General features: G+C 42.9%; 1 protein-coding gene and 1 long non-coding RNA gene across 4 annotated transcripts; one reads left to right on the top strand and one right to left on the bottom strand.

Moving 5' to 3' along the window:
- Positions 1–347: 347 nt before the first annotated feature.
- Positions 348–22,771, top strand: Oxgr1 (oxoglutarate receptor 1). Of its 2 annotated transcripts, XM_087585444.1 has the most exons (2): positions 348–515; positions 20,020–22,771. In XM_087585444.1, the coding sequence occupies exon 2, from the start codon at positions 20,094–20,096 to the stop codon at positions 21,105–21,107; it is 1,014 nt and encodes a 337-aa protein (XP_087441570.1). In that variant the 5' UTR covers positions 348–515; positions 20,020–20,093; the 3' UTR covers positions 21,108–22,771. The 2 variants fall into 2 exon arrangements, with proteins under 2 accessions (XP_087441570.1, NP_997471.1); NM_207588.1 differs by lacking the exon at positions 348–515 and having other exon boundaries at positions 20,094–21,107.
- Positions 14,175–18,788, bottom strand: LOC108352979 (uncharacterized). 2 transcript variants are annotated; one of them, XR_015639159.1, is made up of 7 exons: positions 18,427–18,788; positions 18,219–18,308; positions 17,173–17,324; positions 15,834–16,173; positions 15,241–15,340; positions 15,026–15,121; positions 14,175–14,404 (listed from the first exon to the last, which is right to left on the bottom strand). It is a non-coding gene; the product is annotated as an uncharacterized LOC108352979 (long non-coding RNA). The 2 variants fall into 2 exon arrangements; XR_015639158.1 differs by lacking the exon at positions 14,175–14,404 and having other exon boundaries at positions 14,842–15,121.
- Positions 22,772–24,696: the final 1,925 nt, after the last annotated feature.

The following is a 24,696-nucleotide window of genomic DNA, read 5'->3' as shown; positions in this document are numbered from 1 at the left end:
ATGCACTTTTAATATTCCTCCAACTTAAATCCGAAGGAATGTAAATGCTTAGTATTTTCAGTACCCTTAGAAACACATTGAGAAGTGAAAACAGAACACACAGTTAAAAGGAATGTTATAGCACAATGTTCCCTGACAAGCATCAACAGCACCAATAGTAAACCCTGGACTGCAGTGTTGCACACAAGCGCTTTCTGCTGCCTCTAACCTGTCTGTGTTGGAATCTTTTATTGCTCTCCGGCCACACAAAGTGAAGGGTCAACGGGGGTAATTTATGCTGGTTTTGTTAAACAGGCTGGGTTTTAAAACGAAAATAATAAAACTGAATATAAACCAGGATCCATTCTAGAAGACAGCCAGATTAAACCAGAGCCCGTGGCTCCAGGAACTAGTCTTTAGGAGGCTACAGACATGCAGGGCAGTCCCATTTCTTTAAGCACATGATTCTTCAGAACTCATAAGAGTTGGTCCGAAGAAGAGGGAGCAGCAGCTTGAAAAGCCAGAAGTCTGCCAAGGTACTGTGCAAATTACAAGGCAATTGATGGGTTCTACTGATGCCTTAGCAGTGTGATCCCCTAATATGTCCACTGACTTCTTGCTTTAACTGCCCCACCTTGTATGGCTAAGGAGTGCTAAGTAATGGGACAGGCAAAGAGAAAAGAAACTCAGACCAGTGTGTAAGACAAATCTTTACTAATCATGAGATCACCTAATCTTTGTCTTCCTTTTCTCCGTCTAACCCCCTCCTTTCCTCTCTTCCTCCCTCTTTCCTCCCTGCCCCACATGTGTGTGTGTGCATGTGTGTATGTGTGTGTATATATGTGTATGTGTGTGTCTGTGTATGCATGTGTATGTGTGTGTGTGATGTATGTGTGTGTGTTTGTGTGTGTGTGCATCCATCATGCATGTGTGTAGAGGTCAGGAGTCAATCTCAGTTGTGACCTCTTAGAGCTCTCTCTGTTGATTTTTTTTTTTTTGAGAGTCTCTCACTGTAACTTCGGGCTCCCTGATTAAGTGGCACTGGCCGGGTCAAAGGCCACAGGGATCTACCATCTGCTGCTTCCCAGCTCTGGGAGTCTGATTGAACAGACCTGCCTCCAGTATCTCAACAGTAAATGAAAACTCACGACAAACCTCATAAAGACATTCACAGAAAATGTTCCATTTTCTGATATCAGGAGTTTTATGGGGTTTCACAGTTGCTGTCCAAGTTCTTAGAATGTTTGGAAGCGTGACTGAGCTGAGATAAAGATAGTCATCAGGGGAGTCTAAAATGGGGCATCATGTCAAGGATGTGCTGATTTTAGCAGAAGTCACCAAAAGACATCAAGTTTTGTCACATCCTACTCCGGAAGAGTCTTACTGGGTCAACTGACATTTTTCTTTCTTTTTAAAAGGTTTATTCTATCTATCTATCTGTCTATCTATCTATCTATCTATCTATCTATCTATCTATCTATCTATCTATCTATCTATCATCTATCTGAATGTTTTGCCTGCAAATAGATATGTGTACCACATAGCAATCTCCAAGGTTAGATAAGAGTGTTGGATTGCTTGGAACTGGAGCTACAAACAGTTGTAAGCCACCATAAAGGTGCTGGGACCTGAACCTGGGTCATTTTCTAGAATGAGCAAGTGCTCTTACACACTTAGCCATCTCTTTAGCCTCAGGTCATCTGTCTTTATTTGTATGACAATTGGTTTTTTGTTTCTTTTTCATGTGTGGCACAAATTTCTGCTTCATAGGATCTATGCAATGGTCCAGAGCTTTTGAGTAAGAACTCATGGGAAAGCAAGTCTCTATGGGATAATTTACTAAAAATGGGATGAGTTGACTGAATACCCTGAATAGATGGGCTGTTGTTGTCTATGTCACAGTTTTTTGAGACATTCTTAGAGAGGTTACCTCCAGTAGGTTTAAGAGTAAGTACTCTATCTTGGGGTTGGGGATTTAGCTCAGTGGTAGAGCGCTTGCCTAGGAAGCGCAAGGCCCTGGGTTCAGTCCCCAGCTCCAAAAAAAAAAAAAAAAAAAAAGAACCAAAAAAAAAAAAAAGAGTACTCTATCTTCAGTGTTGCATGAAGGCGGTCACAAAGACCCATGCATTTTGACAGGCTGACAGATGCAGAGAAACACAGTGAGGATTCGCTCTTATGCTTGGGCTACCTCAGCGCCTTAGCCTACCGCTAGAATAAGACACCAAAGGGGAAGATGCTCAGACAGAAGTCTTGGAAGGCCTAGCACATTGCTCTTTTCAGAAGCAAGTCCGAGAGTCATTGTCTGGATCATACATTTAGTCACAGGAAGAGGGCAGGTCACAAAGCCAAAGTGAAGTCTGAGCTCTGGACTTGGTCTTCATGGGTTTCATAGATTAGATGTATCCTATTCAGTCCCAGCGTGAGGTTATTCAAAGTTTTTGCACCTTATTACCTCACATGTAAGATGAGAGCAGGGATAGACCCAACATCACAATATAAAGTGTATTTGTAGTTAATAATATATACTATATTGATATGAAATAAAATTATGTTGTGTATCAGATATTTCTGGACAACTCTATCATGAGTTTGTTATAGGCAGGCATGGAACCTTGCATGCTTTGATTCCCTATGGCCTGGCTCAGTTATGGACACATGGCATTCTCATGGTCCTCAAAATGGTTTCCGTATGCTGTGTTTTAATATCTGTGGTTTTAAAACGTGTTCTGTCTCTCTACAAAGCAGAAGGAAATTATTTTTTCTTAAGAAAACAGTAATGCTCAGGATTAAATGACTTGCGTAAGGGTCACCCCACTAGGAAAATGCAGCGCCCAACACAATAGCATCGTAGGTTTCTTTTCAACTCAGCATCGTAGGTTTGTTTTCAACTCAACGCCTTCCTTGCTCAACTCAACGGCTCCCTTGCTCGAGTTACTCAGGTACTCTTCAGCAGGATCAATATGCATGACCCACTTTATCTATGGGACAATAGGCACAGAAAACACAAGGTATCTGGGAAGTTTCCCCCGTGGGTTCACAAGACAGAATGCAGATACAACCTTTCTACAATGTCACAGAATCAGCCCTGCTCACTGAACTCACTCTGCTTCAGACAAGGATTCTTTGGTACCCTGCGCATGCAAAGTATAAGTCATACAGAGAGACTTGTCAGGGATAGTGGGGGTCTATGTTAATCTATGCATGCATATGTAGTTAGGGGGTCAGTGCACAAAGGCACAAAGAGGAGGATGGTCAGTGGGACTTTCACCTCGAAACCTGCTCCTATCTGGTGCTTCTGAGAGGGGATGAGGTTTTGTGTCCCATGCTGTTCATGGTGCCCAGGGAAAAAGATGCAGATAGAATGCAGCTCCCAGGAGGAACATGTACATACATATTACTCCTGATTATCTCTATTGATGAGTAGTGAGGACATTCTGTGAAATGACTAAGTACTAAGTCCTTGGTGACTGTCTCACGGTGTCTGAGGACTGATGATTTGTTACATCGCAGTGTCTTCCTTAGTTTGAAATATTTAGTTTTTAAAAATCTTGAATCACAGCTGGGTGTGATATTCCATACCTGCAACTTCAGAACTTTGGGGACAGAGGAAGGAGGACCAGTAACCCATATCTGTCATGGACACATAGGAGTTACAAGGACAGGCTGGGTCATGTGAGACTCTGTGTGTGTGTGTGTGTGTGTGTGTGTGTGTGTGTGTAATGGAAGGATTATAAAACTCCCTTTGTCATAGACTCTGCTTTGGCATATTCCAAACAGTCACTGTGCTGGCCTACAGTGAAGCGGCCATTAGCGTGTCAGCTTTTCAACATGAGAAAAGAGCCATTTGAAGCTTTTGTGAATTGAGAAGCCAGTGGTCGGTTATCCCAATAGCCCTGAGCTTTTCAGATGATTCTGTAGCGTAAGGAAAGGAACCAGAGGTGACAGATGCTACCCAGACAATCTCAGTGATGACCACTTTTTATGTTTTTTTGGTCTACAGAAACAATGTTGCGTGCTTTCCCCACTCGATATTTGTGAAAATGTAAAAATGTGCTTAATTTTGATAGATTCGCTCAGATCAAACTTAAGTCAGCCAAACATGATTCCTTAACTCAACCTCAGGGCTAACTTACTGGTTGTGCAACCTGATCCCAAAGTACTGTGATTAAAATGGTTCTTTGCTTGATTTAATGTTCTGATGCTGTTGTCTGGAAATTCTACATGCTGTCATCTTTTAAGTTAAATATGATGGGACAGTGGGGCATAAGCAGACAGAGCAGGTGAATCCAATGTGCATATCTAGCCCAGTTCTTTACAGCCCTGTTCTCAAGAACCATTCACTGTGCCCAGCGAGCAAAGAGTTCTGATACCACAATGCTTTAGAGTTCAAGGAAACACAAAGCAATTCCCAGGTTAAATATGTGACTTAAGAAGGTACACAGACAGTCTGCACAAGCTATGCTTTCTGTGTAATCCAGTGCTTTCTTTAAATAAAGAAAGAAGCTAATGTCATCTAAGAAATCTTTGTGAGCAAGGATCTGTGTCCTAGCCTGTCTAACTTGTGAGTTCCCTGACTGGACAGGTGATTAACTTACAAAAATAATGGTGACATGGATGAAGGGAAGAATGGAGCAATTTGGAGCTGATGTTGCTTTCAGATTTTATTTACTCATCTGTAAGTCAAAGATGGCCTTAGTGGGGGATGCAAATGTGGAAAATAAAAAAATTCTGCATTGATCTTACATAGTTTTCCCATTATACATGCGTGTGCTTTGGAGAAAGGCTTGCCGTGGTGAGAACATGGTGGTCGTTGGTTAAATGCTTGCATGACAATTTGAGGGTCTGTGTTAGAGGCCCAGGGGAAACCCCAGGTGAAGAACATGGTGCAGCACCAGAGTTGGGGATGTAGAGACAGGAGCATCCCTAGAGATCTCTAGAATGGCAGTGTATCTAGTCTAACCAGTGAAATTAGACCTGGGAGGAACTCTGTGTCAAAGGAGGTTCATAGCACTTCTAAGAGCGACATCCAAGGACCGGCTTCCACTTGCATGTATACATGTACCTGCACAGTTATGGGCATCTGGGCACACAGGAATGCAACACACACACACACACACACACACACACACACACACACACACACACACACCAAGAAACATTACTCGTATCATCTTGAGAATATTTCCTGTAGGTTAAACAAGTGGTATCCTATGTACATTTAAAGATGGCACAGCATGGTAGAAAGCTGGGTAGTAAATCGAACATTAATAATTTATAATGCTAGCTTTTCTTTAGGTTAGGATGACATAAAATAAACCAAAATGGGGAAGTGAAGCGCATGATGACCGGAGCCAAGACAGACTGTGAAGAAGAGAAGCTTTGTATTTGATTCTATGGAGATACTCTTCTGGACATTAACCTATGAGCTCACATCTTCATTTCGAAGTTACTTCACTGACCCTGCTCAAGGAAATGCACGGGTCCATGGTCCAAAAGATACCACGTGTAGTCCATTTTAATGTCAGACAAGAACGCTGTCCAGAGCTCAGTTCCTTTGAAGGGAAAGTGGCTGAAAGCCCAGGGTGCCCAACATCACAGACCGATATTTCCCTTTTCATCGTGATTGCTCTGGGAGGTTTTCAGGAGGACACTCTTGCCCTGCTCCCTTTCACCTTCACAGACTCTCATGCTCACTGCTGTCCTCCCTCATGAGAGTCACGGGGACAGAGCCACAGGAGCTACAGGAAACCAGGTTTGAAAGCAGGTCCAAGGGAACAGAGCATCGGTGTAACCCTTTTCAAATGAATACATAATGCAGTAACAAATAGGAATCTGTTTCTTCAAAGAGTAATGCTTTGGAGATTCAGCGACCTGGCCGCCCTTAGTTAAAATTAAAGATTGAAAGCCCAGGTACAGAAGCTAGGAGTACTTCTGAGATCACAGGCCATTAGTCTGCTCTGACATGGGAGAAAGGGTGAGGGAGCTCGGAAGTGGCCAGAAATAAACCATCTTTGGAAATGGGCTTATGTGCACGAGTTGGTGTTCTCTGAGCATAGATTAGCCAAATGGAGCACACACTATGTCTTCAATTATCATCACGCAGGCATAGTCTGTGTCTTCAATTATCACCATGCACTCATGGGCATTTAGCAAAAGTCTGGATTCAGTTAAACTCATAATCTGGATCAGAGCAGGATTTACAATTTAAAAGGATATCTTAAAAAAAAATCCAATTTAGTAAAATGCCGTTCAGAAGCAATGAGGGAGGGAGGAGCAATAAACAGCTTAATAATTATAATTAACAATCATATGTCAGTATTAAAATCAGAAAAAGGGGGTCGAGACTCTAGAGGACATGGGAGAAGTCAGAGAAATCAATAAATGGCTACTGTAATTCAATTACTTGTGTTTATTCGACACATGAACACTCAGACAAACTGTGTTGAGATCGAACAGGATGCTATCTTTCCTTCTGAGTTAATACCAGTCCCTCTTCCAGTCGCCTCATGTTCACATCTGCTCATCTACACCCAAATGGAGAAGGCCACATCATGAGATGGACTTGGCAGGCATCTTGTTCATAAACTCCAGGCTAGTTGAAAACTATTTTGAGTTTCTTACTCAGATCAGATTTCAACTTTGATTTTTCAAAGGTTAATAGGTTGGTACAGTGGTCTGTTATGTCAACAGAGCCCTGGGAAAAAATTAATCATGAAAGCCATACGAAAGGTCAAGAGGAAGAGATTGAAAACCCCCCAACAAAGAAACCACAGACCAGGTTCTGCGTGCCCTTGAACCATTTTTATCCAAATGCAAGACTCGAGGCAAAGACGGTAGTGATGGTGAGATCTGGCTGTGGTCACTGAGGGTGAAAACTAACAGAATGTTAGTTGGGCAGAGAAGTACATTTCAACAGCATGACCACGTGCTCTCCGAAGAGGCCAGTGCAATAGAAACAGAGATGGGATCTCTGTCAACAAGTCTTATTTCAATGTTAGATGAACTTCATGTAGTAGGCATTGGCTACTGTTAGAAAATACGAACACTGGTTATTCTGCACAGGAGGATCTGAAGCGCTGAGCAGCACACAGCGCACAGTGTATTTGGTGGTCTGTTCCTATAGCAACAGGACAGGTGGGGCTACAGAAGCTAGGATGGGCAGCGCTCTGCTTTTGTTGTTTAACTTTTGCCTTTGCCATCCTGCACTGTGTTAGTAATACAGTTTGTAGCTCACGAACGTCACACATTACTCTTTGTGTATCTTGGTAACGGGAAGAATATGGAGTCAGGTCAACACTGGTGAATGTCTGGGTGTGTAGAGGGTCCTGGAGGCAAAAGGAGGACTGAGGTCTGTTAGTGTTTGTCAAGCTTCCCAGGTAGAAGACAGATTAGCATTGGCTAGTGAATCTGTTCCTCTTCCATTTAAACTAGGTGATGGTTTAAGTAATCCAGACCATTCATAGTTAAAGCACGTGCTACCGTTTCAAACGCCCCCCAAAAAGAAAGTAAGTAGAGAAAATGTTAGACCAGTGGAAGGTAAGACACTGAACAGATGACTAAAACACAACATGGAATCTCTATGACTCAAAATGGAAGCAGTGGGAATATACGCATAAAATTATAAATGCAGAGGAGTTGTCTTCGGAATGACAGACGGTCTTAGCTCCTTTTTCATTTCCTAGGACATTGGTGTTCCTCAGCAGAAACTTGCCAGTACAACATTTGAGTTAATAATGTGCTCAGCATATACTCTAGTGGACCAAGAGGTGCTAAGCACATTTGAGATGGCTTTGCTATCCTTCTCCGTCCCATCACTTCTAGGGGATCTCTGTAGACACACTGATGGTCTTGCTGTATCCCCGAATTCAGGGATAATGCTGGCTTCACTGATACTCTGGCTTATACCAGGCTGTAGTCAAGCTGTTGGCTGGGGCTGGGTTTCTGTCAGTGTGGAGGGCGCTGCCACTTAGTGCTCTATGTGTTGTGGAAGGATTCATGACAGTTTAGCTTTTATTGCCAGGATGAGGTGAGAGAAAAAAAAAAAATCAGTCTTCAAGTTTTCATTGTACCTTTAGAAACTGTCTCTCATAAATGGAAAACATTATTTCCACTTTAAGCTTTCATGCTTTTGCTTAAATCAGTATTGTATAAATCTGCTATCTATCTATCTATCTATCTATCTATCTATCTATCTATCTATCTATCTATCTATCTATCCATCCATCAATCCATCTATCCATCCATCCATCTATCTGAGACAGGGACTGTTCCTATAACCCTGGCTGTCCTACAACACAGTGTGTCGACCAGACTGGCCGCAAATATGCAGAGATCTACCTTCTTCTGCCTCCTGTGTGCTAAGATAAAGGTGTGTGCTACTACACCTGGCTCTGAAATTTCTTTCTTAAAAATCAACTCCACTTTTGTAAAGCCTCTTTAAGACCCATCTCCGATGCATGTTGGGTTCTACTTGTACATGTAACATTTTGGTAATATTTTTAATAAAAAATATCTATCTTTCCATCTGTTTTTGGTCCATTTCAAAGTAATCATCTTTTAAAAAGCACTGGAGGCTACCCAAAACGCACACATTGGTCCTTGGATTGACCAGAGACTTCAAATTCCTTCCTTCTCTTCCTCTTGATTTCCCAAGCTGGTCTATTTACACCCTAGAGCTGTAAATCCTCTTCTCAGGTTGATGTGGACACCTGTCTATTCTGGTCATCAAGTGACTGGTTTTCCCAACTTCTGTCTTTGTGAAAAAAAACACAGCTACCCTCATAGTCTGTAGATCTCCTACCATTGATCCCTACCCTCTCTGACTGAAGTTTCAGCCTCAGGTGAGCCCTTTACTCTGTAAGTGCCCTAATGTTAGAGTAGGAGAAAAACCAGAGGGGATTCATTGATATGCAAATCCCTAGGCTTTATTCTGGTGCCTGCAATCCACAATTATGCCTCTAGAGACAAAGCTGTAGACATTTAACCTTGCTTTCTAATTCCAAACCTTCCTCAGTTCCCACAAGTTTCCTTGCCCCGTCTGCCTCACTCAGTTCCCACAGACAATTTACTAGTTCTCACATCTCCATATACCTGCCTGGGAAGCTGGTAGGAATCCCCATATATACCATCTACTTCCCACGCCACTTAATTCAGGTCTTTCTTGGAATTAATTATTTTTTAATTATTGTATAATTATATACAGTAAGCACACAGATATTAAGCTCCTGGCTCAATGAGTACTGACTAATTTTTTTTTCTGAGTAATTCATATCATAATCAGGCCATTGGACATTAATTATATCAATCTAGAGGGCTTTCTCTTGCTCTTTCCCGTCAACTTTGTCCTCTCCTGGAAGCAACCTCTGTGCTCATTTTTAACTTCCTAGATCACCACCCTGCATCATGATAAAATTAAGATGAATCATACTATTTTATTTCCTTTGCTTCTGGCTTTTTATGCTCGACGTGATGCTTTTAACATTTGTCAGTGTTTGGCATCAGTAGTCTTTAAAATGTCTATGTCTTTATGATTTGTCGTCCATTACAACATTCTTTTCAATTTGACCTGTCAATTGTGATAACTGGTTGACTGATAATAAATATTAAGACTAGGCCCACCTTCAAAAGTTTTGATTAATGGATTTCTGCAGAGAGCTTAGCATTTGATATTTCCCAAAGCTTCTCATCTAATTCTAATTTTGATATTTTGTGAGGGTAAAGCTTCTGGTTTGGGAGCAGACAGCATAGCCACCTGTCCATAAGACCTTCCCTCTCCTCTCTCCTGTCTCAAAGGGGAGGGATTCTTCCCCTTCCCCTTCCCCTTTTGTTCCTGATCTAGTAAAAGCCATGTTTTATGAGTGTGAGCTTCTCTTGTTGTTTGAAGTAGTCTTACAATGTTCATATTTTACGGTGACTGTGAGAGCTAGTGGAGGATACTGTGGAGGTTTAAGGTGGGGTTTGAACACACTCTTCTGATTCCAGTAGTCACACTTCTCTTCTCACTGTTTCCTTCCCTGCATCTGTTATCTTTCCGGCTTTCCACATCCACTGGCTTATTGATCACCCTTTATGTTGAGTAATGCTGAAGTTTCTTCTGTTCAGAGGAAGGAGTAAATTAACTTTTTTCTTTAAAACATGTCAGCCATAAAGCAACATTTTTACTTAGTTTATCTTTTCCAACAAATTGAGTTTCCCCTTTTACCCCTCAACTCACTTTAGAAACTGGCTTTGGGTTCTATCACATGAATGAATGGGTTTCAAGGTCACTAATGATCTCTTAATCTCCTAAATGAAGCATGTCAGTTAATTTTTTCTTCCCTCCTGACTTCCTCCATCCTTCCCACTTGTCTTTTTCGCTCCTTCCTTTTTCTCTTCCTCTTCTTTCTCTTCCTCTCCCTTCTCCTCCCTTTCCCCCTTCTCATTCTTGAGTTGAACCAAGAGCCCAGCACTTCTAGGAAGTTGCCCTACTTTACTACTGAGGCAGCTCTCCAGTACTCAATTTAATTTTTATTATGTTAAGTTTCTTTTATTTAACAAAGTAATCTTTTTAAAAAATATAATTATTAAGTCACAGTAAATCGTTATCGGTTATTTCTGTATATTTTTCTTCATCTGCTCACTTATTGGCCTGGGATGGGAGCAGCTATTTGATGTCAATCAGAAACTAATATCTGAAGAATTTTGTGTTAAAGTCAAAGAGAAAGAATAAGATTCTAAGTTCTAGTTATTTTTAATAATGAAGGGTGATCGTTATTGTATGCTGTTGTAAAAATTTTCTTTCTGGGCAATGTCTATACTCCTAAGGTCTCAATAAAAACTGTCAAGTTTGATTTCAGTCAAAGTCTCCTGGGGAACAAACGAATTTATTAGATGTACTTACAGGGCACTGGTGACCACAAAACAGGCACACTGAAAAGTCGGCATCCAGCACGATGGCTTCCCCACATCTGGGCACACGGAGCTTCCACATCCTTCAGTCTTTTCCAGCCTAGAGACCTGGAGATCATGTGTAATTAGAGAATTACACATGAATGACTGAGAGATTAGCTGGATACTCAGATGAGAGTCCAGTGACTTCCCACCTGCCTTCTAGAAGGAGGCATCAACAATCCAGCAAGTCCTCTGTGACAATCTTTTGCAAGCATGTAACATCTGAACTCAGGAAATTGGAGGATAGAGCTGTGCAACTCAGGTTATACCTATTTAAGGTGCTAGGTAGAATCCACGGAGGAGACTATAAATGGCTTTCTCCGTCTTGTTGACTGGGCAAGTCTTATGTGCATAAAACTATTCTTCGTGTTTAAAATATAAAACAGATCAAAATTAAATAAATGCTATATTTTATGGCACAGAATTCAAGAAAATTAAGTATTTGGAACAGGGAAAAGGATTTCTAGGAAAACATGCTTTATTTTATTAAGTCTGAGAAAATCACATGGCTCATCAAAAAGATAGGGTGGGAGGAATCTTCCGAACAGAGAGTCTGATGTTAGAAAAAGCAAAGGGCTTTATTCCCTGACTAACTTTTGCTTTCTGTGCTTGGGGAAGGTGAGGCTTAACGCATTTTCTGCCCCTAAAAGCAACAACAAATCTAAGGTTATATAAATGTGTTTCAAGGAGGCCAGGCTTCATCCTAAGTGAGCGGCTGATCTTGGCCATGTTGTCTGCATGGTTATGGCCCTTGGGCCATCAAGGAGCTGTAGAATTTTCCTCCAGGATTATGGACAGCTGCTAAGATCAGGCAATGTGTGCAGAAGTGTCCCTGCCTAGAGGTCTTGAGAGACTGGGGCTACATTGCAGTCCTCCACATCCTTAGTCTGTATTTCTTTTTGCTTCTCGTTCTCATTTTCTTCAGGGATGGATCATCTAATAGAGTTGTCCCTGCCTAGAGGTCTTGAGAGGCCAGGGCTACATTGCAGTCCTCCATATCCTTAGTCTGTATTCCTTTTTGCTTTTCTTTCTCCTTGCTTCAGAGATGAGTCATCTAATAGAGTTCTCTCCCAGTAGATCCTAAGTTGTCTGTATGAATCCCTTTGCTATAATTAAGAAGTAGCCACAAAGACACATCAGTTTAGAGGCGTTTATACATGCACAAATGAAGCTGACGGAGGCAGAAGAAGTGACTCATAATGCATGGCAACAGCGTGCTCACTTTCCTAGAAAACAAATCCTTAAGATCTTGTTAGATGCTGACCTCTAGGATCCACTTAGTTTGGAATTACCCTCTGCAGAGTGTAGTGGTTTAAATGATATGGCCCCCATAAATCTTAGGCACGGTTCTGAGATGTCATGGCAGGTATTCTTGAGGACTGAAAACCCTCCAGCCATCCCCCGTGTGCCTCTCTCTCCTGATTGTGGTTCTGTCAGCTATTGCAGTCTTCCCCCTGCCTCCTCTGCTCCGCCATCATAGACTCTAACACTCTGAAACCACAAGGGCCAGATAAGGCCATCTTTTGGTACATTGCATTGGGCATATTGTTTTATCTCAGCAAATTAAAAGTGACTCATTCAGAGCATGACTTGTCCGTCCATTGGTTTCCTGGATGAATTCAAAGATGTCTGATCAGAGTACATTCTCCCCACGTAGATCAACTGGTTTTCAGCAAAATCTCAGGCCTTATGCTCAATGTCTCCACCCTCGCCAGATCTACCACAGGAACCTGGGATCCATTACAAGGATGAATTTATTCCCTGCTGTACTGTAGATTAAAAAAAAAACCTTAATTTTTCAATCAGTACATTTTCACATATCATCCACCATAAAGATACTAATAAATGCCACTCAGAATAATCTCATGAGAGCATTTCCTCACCATCACATCAAACACAGCAAAAACTACCAAAAAAGCAAGACTACAAATGGTCAGACACAGTTGGAACACTGGAAACATGTTTAAAGGTCACATAAAAGTTGGGTAGTAATAGATAGAGGAGGGAGAAGCAGACTGGTCCACACGTAGACCCTACCTTCTCTTTCTGTCTCCATAAAACTCAGAATAAAATCTAAGGCTATTTCTCATAGATTAGTCTCCTGTTCTTTCCATACCGAGCCCAGATTGATAATTAATGACCCTTGAGAGAAGGCTACTTAACTTTGCCTTTTCTGCAGAGTTCGGGGAACAGAGGACACTGAGATGCCCTTGCTCTCTAATTAGAGAGGTTGGAGTCTATTGATCATCATGGAGATAAGCCTGTGACCTACTTCAAAGGAGCAATTTCAGCACACAGCAGGTGACACCTGGGCTTCTACAGGGCTGTGACTGTAAGTGCAGGAATCCTGTACCACTGGGGGTTCATTTGAGAGAAGAGAGTGCTCTCTAAATCAGAGCAAGAGACCAATCTTAAATAGGAGCTGTCTTCTACCCTCACATAAATCCTTCACGTTGACCCTCCAATCTTGAGCTTCGTATCTGGTCTAAAAGAATGAAATGATTTTGGAAAGTGTGGTTTTCAAAGATATAGAAATCATAGTTTTCTCTTTTAATTTATACTGATTAATTCTTTCTGATATGGTTTGGGAATTTTGAGTTGTAGGAAGAAGTACTTTTTATATATTATATTTTATATAATATATTTATATATATTATAAAAACATTGAAATTTTTTTAATATTCCTGACAGTTTGTTTAAAGTGGTTGCTTTGTTGATAGAAGTAGTTTAGAGTATTGGGTTACAGTGCATTGTGTCTGATAAAGCAATGTTTTGTTTTGTTTTGTTTTTTTGGTTCTTTTTTTCGGAGCTGGGAACCGAACCCAGGGCCTTGCGCTTCCTAGGCAAGTACTCTACCACTGAGCTAAATCCCCAACCCCAAAGCAATGGTTTCATTAAGCTGGTCCAGATGTGAGAACAGGGGCTTGGTGCATTGGCTTTACATGGGCCTGCATATGGGACTGCTCTACTTTTCATTACCCCTTCTTAAGGGATATATAAACAGTGAGCTTTAATTTTTAAAATTACGATGAAATACATACAAAATTTAATCTCAACTCTCTGAGAAAGATAGTAAGTACATCTGCCCTGCTGTGGTTACTGCCCCCTCTTCACATCCCAGGACTCTTTTTTTCTTGAAACACTGGAACTCCATCCTTCTAATCCATTGATCACCCCCTATGCCCCTTCCTCCCAGACACAGGAAACCTCTCTTACTCTATATGTGTGAACTCTAGGGGACTTAGAACAGCAGAACCACACAGCACCTGTCCTTCATAAGTAGCTGACTTTCTTCCGTGTTGTTATGTCAGTTCTTTGGTGTTTTTAAGGACAAAACACACACCGTTGTCTACACGGCATGTATTACTTATGCATCATCTGCTGATGGCCAGTTGGGTGCCTTCAGCCTCTCGGCCATTGTCAATCTTGCTGCAGTGAACACAAGTGTACAAATATTTCTTCAAATATCTCATGGTGTATATGAAGGATGTAATTCCTGAAATGAAAGTACCAGATCATAACTCCGCTTTGACCTGGGTTCATACATGCTATAGAGAGAGCAGAGAGAGCCACATCCCTTCTTTTACAGGAGCTATCATGAAAGTAGCTGGAGGGAGAGGATGGGGTAGGGGGGAGATAAGAGGAGGACCAAAAACCTAAGTCTGTCAGAGATTTATCTGTGAGGCACATGGGGAAGATTAGCACTACTTACCACCCTGAACTCATACCACTAGGAAGTGTACAATCTTTCAGGGAAAGTTTGTATTCGATTCTCAACCATCACCGCCCTCCAAGTTTGGAGTTGCATGGTTCTGCATGGCTCTGTACTTTGATTTGAATGTGAGAACTGCAGGAAGAACATAGAAAAATCTAGAAGGGTTAAGGCGAGGGATTCCTCCTGAGTTTAAGGATGACAACTCCATGCCACACATTTTTGAGGGATTAAAATCGTTCTTTCCAACAGTTTTCAAATGCGTAGTGGGGAAAACAAAGATGAGCTTTTTTTTTTTTTCCGTGAATGAGGACGGTAACCAACCGTCTCTTTGGTAACCAACATTGAGCCCAGTAGCAGAGTTTCTGAGGCTGGTGGAGGAAGTCAGACGATGCAGGTATTCACCTGCCTAGTATCCAGGCAGATATCTCCGCAGGAAGAGTCAGCTCTGACATTGGAGCAACAGCAGAAACGCTCAGGGTGAAAGGAGACTCAGGGGAGCTGAAAGACATGGTTGGAGAAGGAGTCAGTGTGTACCCTGGGAGAACCACTCGTCAGAAGTGATCTCAGTGCCAGCACAGAGATAGATACTGTGTAGGTAACATGGTAAACTTCCTTACCTAGAGACTTCCAGAATCCCCATCTGTCAGATCAGGGGTTAGGGCATGAGAACAGTGGTTTTTCAGCTGTGTCTTCTGAAATGTGTTTTTTTCAGTCATTCTCGAAGAGGGAAAAAGGTGTCAGAAATAAGGTTTTTCCTCTATAAAATTGTGACGGGTATTGGGTGTTTGCCTTCATTTTCTCCCACCCATCCATCCATGGCAGAATTTGCAGTGTTGACAATCACTGTACCAATATTTCCTGGTAATAAAGAGCTCATTAGTTCCAGGTGGTCAACAGCTTACTCAAATCTGGGAGCCGCCATTACGGCTTAAGAGAGGGCCTACACCTGGCATGCTGCCATATTATTTTCTATACTTCCAAGTTTAACACCAGGGTGCGGACCACCAAACACCTCAGATTTTGGTAGTAGAATGTGCAGGACCCTGGGCTTAGGGGACGAAAAGAAACTGTGACCTTAACCCTGCTCGCTGCCCAGACTGGTTTCTGTGTGCTGTTTAAATGTAACACATGTTTTGCAAACTCAAGACATAATTTTAGGCAAGGTTCTATGGAAGAGTTTCAGTATAGAAGGCAACCCCCATTCTCTTACCATTAAGTCGGCCTCCATTAAATGCCAAGTTGAGTTGTTTTGCAAAACACAAAGGTGGTTGTGTCCACCTATGACTTGCCTTTCTCTGTTATTAAAAATGTCCTCATAACATTGCCTGGGGGTGGGGGTTATTTGGCAAAGATAGGAATTGTAGTTCTGTCCCTCTCTTTTTGTTATTAAAGAGCCAGGTTCTGTTTTTTAAGTGACAGCCATTTCTCCTTTCATCTTCAGCGTTTATGAGCTTTGCTGATGTTGTGATCGCTCTTTAACATCGCCGACAAATGTTTGTTGAATCCCCCTGAGTATCTTCCTGTCAGGCACAAATGACGTGATTTGTGTTCTGGGTTGAAAGAATTAACAGGTTAACCACCAGAAATTTCCCTTTTAAGTCCTTCCCCTTCCCTTTCTCCTCTTACCTCTCCCCTCTCATCGCCCCTCTTCCACCAGCTCTCCCTCCCTCCCTCCCTCCCTCCCTCCCCCCTCTCCCATTCCCTTCCCTCCTTCCTCCCTTCTTCTTCTGCCCTCTTTCTCTGGAGCCAAATTTCACTGAAAAATCTATTGGGTGCTACAAAAACCAGCTTTACATATTTGCTCCAGAAAGAATCTGAGCGGGTTGGTGTCCATTTGATAAGAACTCTACAGGGAGGGAGGGACTTCGGGGACTCCAAGATGGGAATGATTTCTCCCAGGTTTGTGCATCTGATGGGGGAGGGAGTACACTGCGGTGCCTTTCTTTCTAGCCCCAACATTCTTGCAGTTCTGTAGCATCTGATTCTGTGGCACTGGCTCTGTCAATTCCTCTCCATTAAGGTTGAGTTCTCCATCCCAGGAGAAGCCTTCCTTTTCTGCTGGCAGTACAGGACCTCAGGGGCACCAGCCTCTGTTCTGGGTCCTAGCACCAACCAGAGGCAAATCCCCTGTCTCTGGACAGGTCTCGCTCCAGCAGAACATAGAATGGAATTAATGAATCTAAAAATGCTTTCTGTTCTCCCCTCTGCTCTCCCCTGGACCAAGTGAGGTCTGCAAGAGTGGGAATGAGGCCAGATAACAAGGGAGAATTCTGCTGATTCCTGCTTTGTTAAGCCGGCCGGTCTTGATACACTTTATACAGTCAGTCGTATGGGGAAATGGCTGATGGAGTAGATGCAGTGTCAGATGACAGTGATGTCAATCTCAAGCACTGAGAGTTTCCACTTCACCAGGAGCCAGACACCCTACTAAGGCTTCTCCCAGAGAAATAGGTAGCCAGTTACTCATATTTAGTAACTCATATTTACTCTATGTCACACAGTTTCAATGTTTGGTTTCCCAAGCTCTTCTGGGACAACACCAGCCTTACCTTTGTTATGTGGCATTTGAGAATGTCTCCTTGCCAACTGACTGAGACACAGCCAGGGCCTGTGACCAGTCTGTCTCAGTGTAGATCCTGCTCACCATCAATTAGCGGTGACCTTGACACATAACTGTCTCCTTTACGTCTCAACTTCTGATCTGTAAAATGATAGACTGTCTCAGCACTACATTAGCTGCCGCGGCCATCAGTGCTGCAGCCGTAATTATTTTCCTTATCTGCCATTCAGTTTTTTAAAAGACTTATTTTTATCTTTAAATCCCGTGTGTGTGTGTGTGTGTGTGTGTGTGTTGTATTCCTCTGGAACTGGAGTTACAAGTAGTTATGAGCCCCCCACATAGGTTTTTGGGAACCCAACTCAGGTCCTCTGCAAAAGTAACTGCAGAGTCATCTATCCATTCCCTAGTCATAAACACACACACACACACCCACACACACACACACCACACCACACACCACACACCACACACACATGCACACACACCACACCACACACCACACACACACATACACACCCCCCACACCACACCACACACCACACACCACACACACACATACACACCCCCCACACCACACCACACACCACAAACCACACACACACACACCCCACACCACACCACACACCACACACACACATACACACACACATACACCACACCACACACCACACACACACACACACACACATATCCCACACCACACACACATACACACACACATATACACACACACACACCACACCACACACATACACACACACCCAATATCATACACAAACACACACACACATACCCCATACCACACACCACACACACATATACACTCACACACACACCCCACATCACACACCACACACACACATACACACACACACACACACACACACACACACACACACACACACACACACACCAATCCCCTAACATAGAATCATCTAATGTCCTCTAAAGTAGCAGTCTGTCTTAGATAAGACTTTTTTTTAAAGATAATACATCACAAACAAAAGCAACTTAGGGAGGAATGGGTTTGCTTGCCTTATGTATGCTGAATCACAGACCACTGAAGGAAACCAAGGCAGGAACTCAAACTAGGCAGGACCCTGGAGACAGGAGCTTATGCAGAGGCTGGGGAAGAGTGTTATTACTGGATTTCTCCCCATAACTTACTCAGTCTGTTTTCTTATATATCCCAGGACCAGCAGCCCAGGGGTGGCTCCTCCCACAATTGGCTGGGCCCACTTACATGGGACGCTTATTAAAAAAATGTCCAACGGCATTTTCAACACGCTCTTGTGGAGAAATTTCCTCAGTTGAGGTTTCTTCATTTCTCATGGCTCCAGCATGTGCTCAGCTGACATGGAAATTAGCTAGCACACAGCCATTCTGGGCTACGAGGACCGTGGACCTCCTGAAATCTGCTGCATCCCAGTACCATTGTGTATGCAGACCCATTTCCACTAGATGTTATTCCTTCCTCCTCGGTGTGGTAGTTAGAACGGTAATGGCTCTTATAGACTATGTTTAAAGATGAGTCCCTAACTGGTGGAAATGTTTGGGAAGGATTAGGAGATATGGGCTTCTTGGAGGAGGAAAATCACTGGCTGTGAGCTTAAAGGTTCTAAAGACAAAAGAGGGGCATTCCAAGTTCTCTTCACTGCTCCTTTACTTTGCCACCACAGACTCTAACCCTTTGCTAACATAAGCACCAAATTGAACACGTGAATGACTTGCCTTGGTCATGGTGATTTGTCAAGGAAGTAGAATCCCCACCTGAGACATTTAATTAGAAAAAAAAGTCTCCTTCTTGCTGGATTCAGATAAAATATTCCCACATCAGTGACTTTTCTAAAGTATCCTCTTTCTCTCTCTCTGTCATGTCTGTAGTCTTAACCTATGGTCTATCCATTGATTTACAGGTTAGCAATCATTTAACATCATTGAGTGTTTGTTATATTACTGGATATATGCTGTCTTTCTTGTTACTTTAAAAAGTACGTATGTTTGTTACCTGTTGTATAGTTCTGTGTCAGTTTCCTGTGTCAGACTTTGATACATTTGCATGCATTTGCCTGTATTTGTTTAATACATTTGTGTGTATTCATTTTCTGGGAATGAAAAGCTGCTGAATTAGTACATAGTGGTTACCCTGCAAATGTGCAAGTGGACATAGTTTACATCCAAGACATTACATTCATATAATAAGATCATAACAACTCACTTCTCCTTTAATAATCATAATGCTACACTTAATTTGCTGTCAAACTTTTCAAAGGAAAGCCAGAGAAGCCAGAACAAAGAAGTTAGAATGGTGTCCTACCCAGACCTAAAGAGCAGAAGAAAGCTTCTTAGGGGCTCACAGTGGCAAAATGGCAAAGGTAGACATCATCCACGTGACTTTTGTGTCCAGGTTTTTAACTGCCCTGAGGAACCTACTCATCGACACCCAGACACACTTCTTTGAAGAAATGAAAACAGATTGGGAGAGCTGAAATTTGACTTTGGGTCAACCCCACATACAGTGCTGCAATTTGTGACAGCGTCATTTTTGTGATTCTGCGTTTGTGTGTACATATGTGTATGTGTGCCTTCGTGCACCGGTGTGCCTGTGCCGTGGAAGTTAGAGGTTAAGTTTGTGGGTGTCCTTCCTCAGACACCATTAACCTTCTCATTTTGTGTCAGGTTATCTTGTTGACTTGGACCTGCCACCAATACCATCATGGGATCCAGTCTCTTCTCCACAGGTTCTCTCTAGAGACTGAAGAGAAAGGAAGAGTTGGGTGTTAGAGCTATGCCCACGAGTCCATTGTTTTCATTAATGCTTTCTGCTTTCTTTCAGCTAGTTCATTTTCGCAGGACTCCCATGGCCAAACCAACCTCTTCCATCTCCTTGCAAGATGAAAGAAAGGAGCCATGATTGAGACACTGGACAGCCCAGCCAATGATTCTGATTTCCTGGATTACATAACTGCTTTGGAAAACTGCACTGATGAGCAAATCTCATTCAAGATGCAGTACCTTCCCGTCATCTACAGCATCATCTTTCTCGTGGGCTTCCCGGGAAATACGGTGGCGATTTCCATCTACGTTTTCAAGATGCGACCTTGGAAGAGCAGTACCATCATCATGCTGAACCTGGCCTTGACGGACTTGCTGTATCTGACCAGCCTCCCTTTCCTCATCCATTATTACGCGAGCGGTGAAAACTGGATCTTCGGGGATTTCATGTGCAAGTTCATCCGATTTGGCTTCCATTTCAACCTTTACAGCAGCATCCTCTTCCTCACCTGCTTTAGCCTCTTCCGTTACATTGTGATCATTCACCCGATGAGCTGTTTTTCTATTCAGAAGACTCGATGGGCGGTGGTGGCTTGTGCTGGGGTGTGGGTCATTTCTTTGGTAGCTGTCATGCCCATGACTTTCCTGATCACATCAACCACCCGGACCAATAGGTCTGCTTGCCTTGACCTCACCAGCTCAGATGACCTCACTACTATCAAATGGTACAATCTCATTTTGACGGCTACCACTTTCTGCCTGCCCTTGCTGATAGTGACACTCTGCTACACGACGATTATCAGCACCCTGACTCACGGACCTCGGACCCACAGCTGCTTTAAGCAGAAGGCTCGGAGGCTGACGATCCTGCTCCTCCTTGTGTTCTATGTATGCTTTTTACCCTTCCACATCCTTAGGGTCATTCGGATCGAATCTCGCCTGCTTTCAATCAGCTGCTCCATCGAGAGTCACATCCACGAAGCTTACATTGTCTCTAGGCCATTAGCTGCCCTCAACACCTTTGGCAACCTGCTGTTATATGTCGTCGTCAGCAATAACTTCCAGCAGGCATTCTGCTCCGCAGTGAGATGTAAAGCCATCGGGGACCTTGAACAAGCAAAGAAAGACAGTTGCTCAAACAACCCCTGAGTCATACCATTTCATCAAAGCCAGGGAGATGTCTCAAAGCTCTTGACATGCAAATGTGAGAATCTGAGATAGAATCTTTGGAGCCCAGTTAAACTGTGTGTGGTAGCAAGTATCTGCAATCCCAGTGCCTCTGTGGTGAGGCGGACATGGAGCTAGGAGAATCCCTAAAGGCTCAAGGGCCAGCTGGCCAACTGTACACAATGACTAACCTCAGAGACCTTGTTTCCCAGGAGACAAAAGGGGAGGTTTCCAATGCCTAAAGCTGTCCTTTGAGCTCTAAGTGTGAGCTGTACCCTGTATTCACACACTGACACAAACAGCCATGTGTCATTCACACTTACATACTCATCAAATATCAATCAACCCATCTATCCATCACACATATACATTCATCAAATACCAATCAATCCATCCATGCATCAGTGAATCAATCAATTAACACCCCCTGATAATTTGTATATAACTTCCAAGAAATCCTGAATACCACCTCTCAGTGGAGCCCCAAGTAACTACAGAGTATTCAGGTCATTATGAACCAAAGCTATAGGCAAGGGCACTTGGGAGATCTTTGTGATAAGTTTTTTGAGAACTTTGGGTAGAGGATGAGATAAAAGAGTGTCAAAGTATATATAAGATTAGAAACTATGAAACTCAGAAATTTTCTGCTGCCACGAATTAATTGCTTCCACATAGAAACTAGTGTTTGCATACCAGCGCCGGACCTCCTACTTCTTTAATGTCAAGATGGGAAGACCCAGACAAACTAGAACCAAGCAAAAGTCAAGAGTATTCTTCATGCCCAGTTTCCTGTCCTTTCAGACTTTGGGGCCTATGTTCACTGAAATCCTATATTATCCAAAAGGGTCATGTCTTTTCTCAATATTTTTTTTATCTTTACATGTCTTTCTTCCTTTAAAATTTGAGATTGTTGTTCTGAGTGTTCCTCTCAGCTCTGGTTAGTTCTTTAGACTGAAGGAAGACGTTAGGACACAGAAGGCGGGGGGGAGCTGGGGAAATGGCCCAGCCCAGAAAAATGCCTGATGTACGAGCATGAAGGCTTGAGTCTGGTCCTTGGAACCTAACCAAAGGATCCTGGTGCAGAGAGGAATGCACTTGGAACTCCAGCTCTGGGCAGCAGAAACAGGCAGGTCCCTGGAGCTTGAGGGCCAGCCAACCTGGCCTACTTAGTGAGCTCTAACACAATGAGAAACCCTGACTCAACAACTGAGGGATAGAGCTCCTGATGAATGACATCAAGGTTGTCCTCTTGGACACTTGGTGTTCTCAGTGCTGTAGGCCACTTTAACAATCGCTTAATTTGTAAATCATATTGAGTTATATTGGCAATTGTCAACATTTCCTGGGGAAAAAAGAGACATATTGATGACATTGAACTATGTTTAAGTATCATCTATATATGAGGTGCTAAATCAAACTAACATTGTTTTAATTTCCAGGGGGAAATTATTATTCTCTTTAGGCATTGTAATCTTTTAGTGTTATAATAAAAACAATACCTGTAGAAACTGATGAAGTCATTCTTGGACTATGTGTGTGGGCTTAAATTATCAGTAAATATAAATCGGTAAATATAAATATTTGAGGAAATACCTGGTTTAGATCTTTTAAACCTTAAAGAATATGTTGATATGACTAATAAACTTAAAAACAATTACCCTCTGGTTATTTGTCCCATGAAAATGCAACTTATTCATTAGTATATTGACAGCAATGGTTAGAGAGAAAAAGGAAGCTTGGAAACCAGAAGTTGAATACAGCTGGGGCACAGTACTTCTGCACCAGAAAGGGACTATCATCAGATTCTGTAGTTCTGCATTTCACCCAGCCTCGGGGATATGGGAGTGCCAATGGACAGACAAAACATGGAGAGACTCTAGACTGCATTTACCTTACACCTGCTGTCTGGTGCTGGGCTTGGGTGAAGAGATGCAGCGGGTGGGAAAACACAGTCGAAGATGTGGGTGGCTGAAGCTAGGGTTCCCTGACTCCTGGGCATCCAGTCTCTGCTGGAAACCATGCAGAGGCATCAGAAACGAAGGGTTGGTGGTCCATGGGCCTGCGGTGTTGAGCCCAGGGCCAGGGGCTCCCAAACTCCTGGACAACCAAATGCTACTGGGTCTCAGGGAGTTGGTAATGAAGTTGGGTCCCTGGGAAGGAGAACTCTGGCTTAGCTCATGGGCGAGTGTCCTTAGTTTAGCAGTAGTAGTCTGGGAGGGCAGAGGGGCCTTCCAAGAGGGATTTAGCTTAGACAGTAGTGTGAGTGTGTGTGTGTGTGTGTGTGTGTGTGTGTGTGTGTGTGTGTGTGTGTGTGTGAAGGGCTCTATAAGGTTTTCTCCATGCTCCCCATGGTGGTGAAAGAGACAGTCCTTGGTTCCAAAGGGTTTGCTGATTGTTCATGGTGGAAAATGGGTGCATACCACCTCCTCAGGGTAGACTAGAGATTAAATACCCTTTGCAGGAAGGAATATCCAGGAAGGGAAATGCATTGGCAAACTCTCAGGGCCTCTAGATCATTAGCATGGAGACCTCTGTTCTGATCTATGTGACCATAGTTCATGTTCCTATGTAGGGAGTGCGGCCTGGTTGGAAGCCTGTGAAGCTCCTGTCCCCTCTGGGTTCCAGGGCTTCTAACTCATTCAATCTTACCAAATTTCCTGGCATGGTCCACTGCCCCACAAGATTCCAGTGACCTTCACGATTTTCTAGGACATCATGTCTGACTTAGACCAAAAGATACCTATCAAGATCCTCTGCCAGGCAAGTGGATAGGATGGGGAGGAAAGAAGGCCTGGGCCTCTAATCATGAACATCACTGGATGAGGGCAAGCAGGCTTTTCTAATGTGGAACAAGTTATTACAATAGAAGCCCTAAGTTACCTCTCCATGGTGGCTGCACAGCCTGGCGTAGTGTGACCAGCGACCCACTTGAACCTCCCAGCTTTCTGCCTTTCTTTCTTTCCCCTTGAGCACCAGCTCAGCCACTGGACAAACTTTCACATAAGGCTACGTGAAAGTATCTTTTTCCTTTCTGAAAAATTTCAACTAACTTATAAGTCCTACCAAAAGGTTATTTTAGGTTAAGAGGTAGGTGGAATCTATACCAAATGGCTGTCTCTAAATTTGGTTGTTTATATAGTTATATATAAACTATAAATATGCATATGTATGTGCACACACACACACACACACACAAATATATAGAGAACTTCTTCGATCCTCTTCTCTCTTCCCACCAAAGTACAGGAATATAAACAGTTTTTTTTTCTTCCTGATACAGATTAGCCCACTGCACTGTATCTCTGGCCTTATTTTGTTATTTCAGGAACCTGACTCCAACATTTAATCCCACTTTCTTCAATTTTTAACATTTTTATTACCCGGGATAATTGACCCAAGCTCCGGGGCATGCATGATTTTCCATTATCTCTGCAATACCTCGCTTGATTCAGCTTTCTGTCACTCTGTTACCTGACCTGTTTCCCGAGGGGACGAGCAAATACTGATGACAGTCTGCCCTCCAAGGCCCTGCTTATTGAGTATAACCACAAAGGTCCAAGCGAAATTGAAT

Source organism: Rattus norvegicus, chromosome 15 (assembly GCF_021556685.1).
Source record: "Rattus norvegicus strain SHRSP/BbbUtx chromosome 15, alternate assembly SHRSP_T2T, whole genome shotgun sequence".
In the NCBI taxonomy this organism is placed as follows: Eukaryota; Metazoa; Chordata; class Mammalia; order Rodentia; family Muridae; genus Rattus; species Rattus norvegicus.
This window is presented reverse-complemented; position numbering and strand designations above follow the sequence as displayed.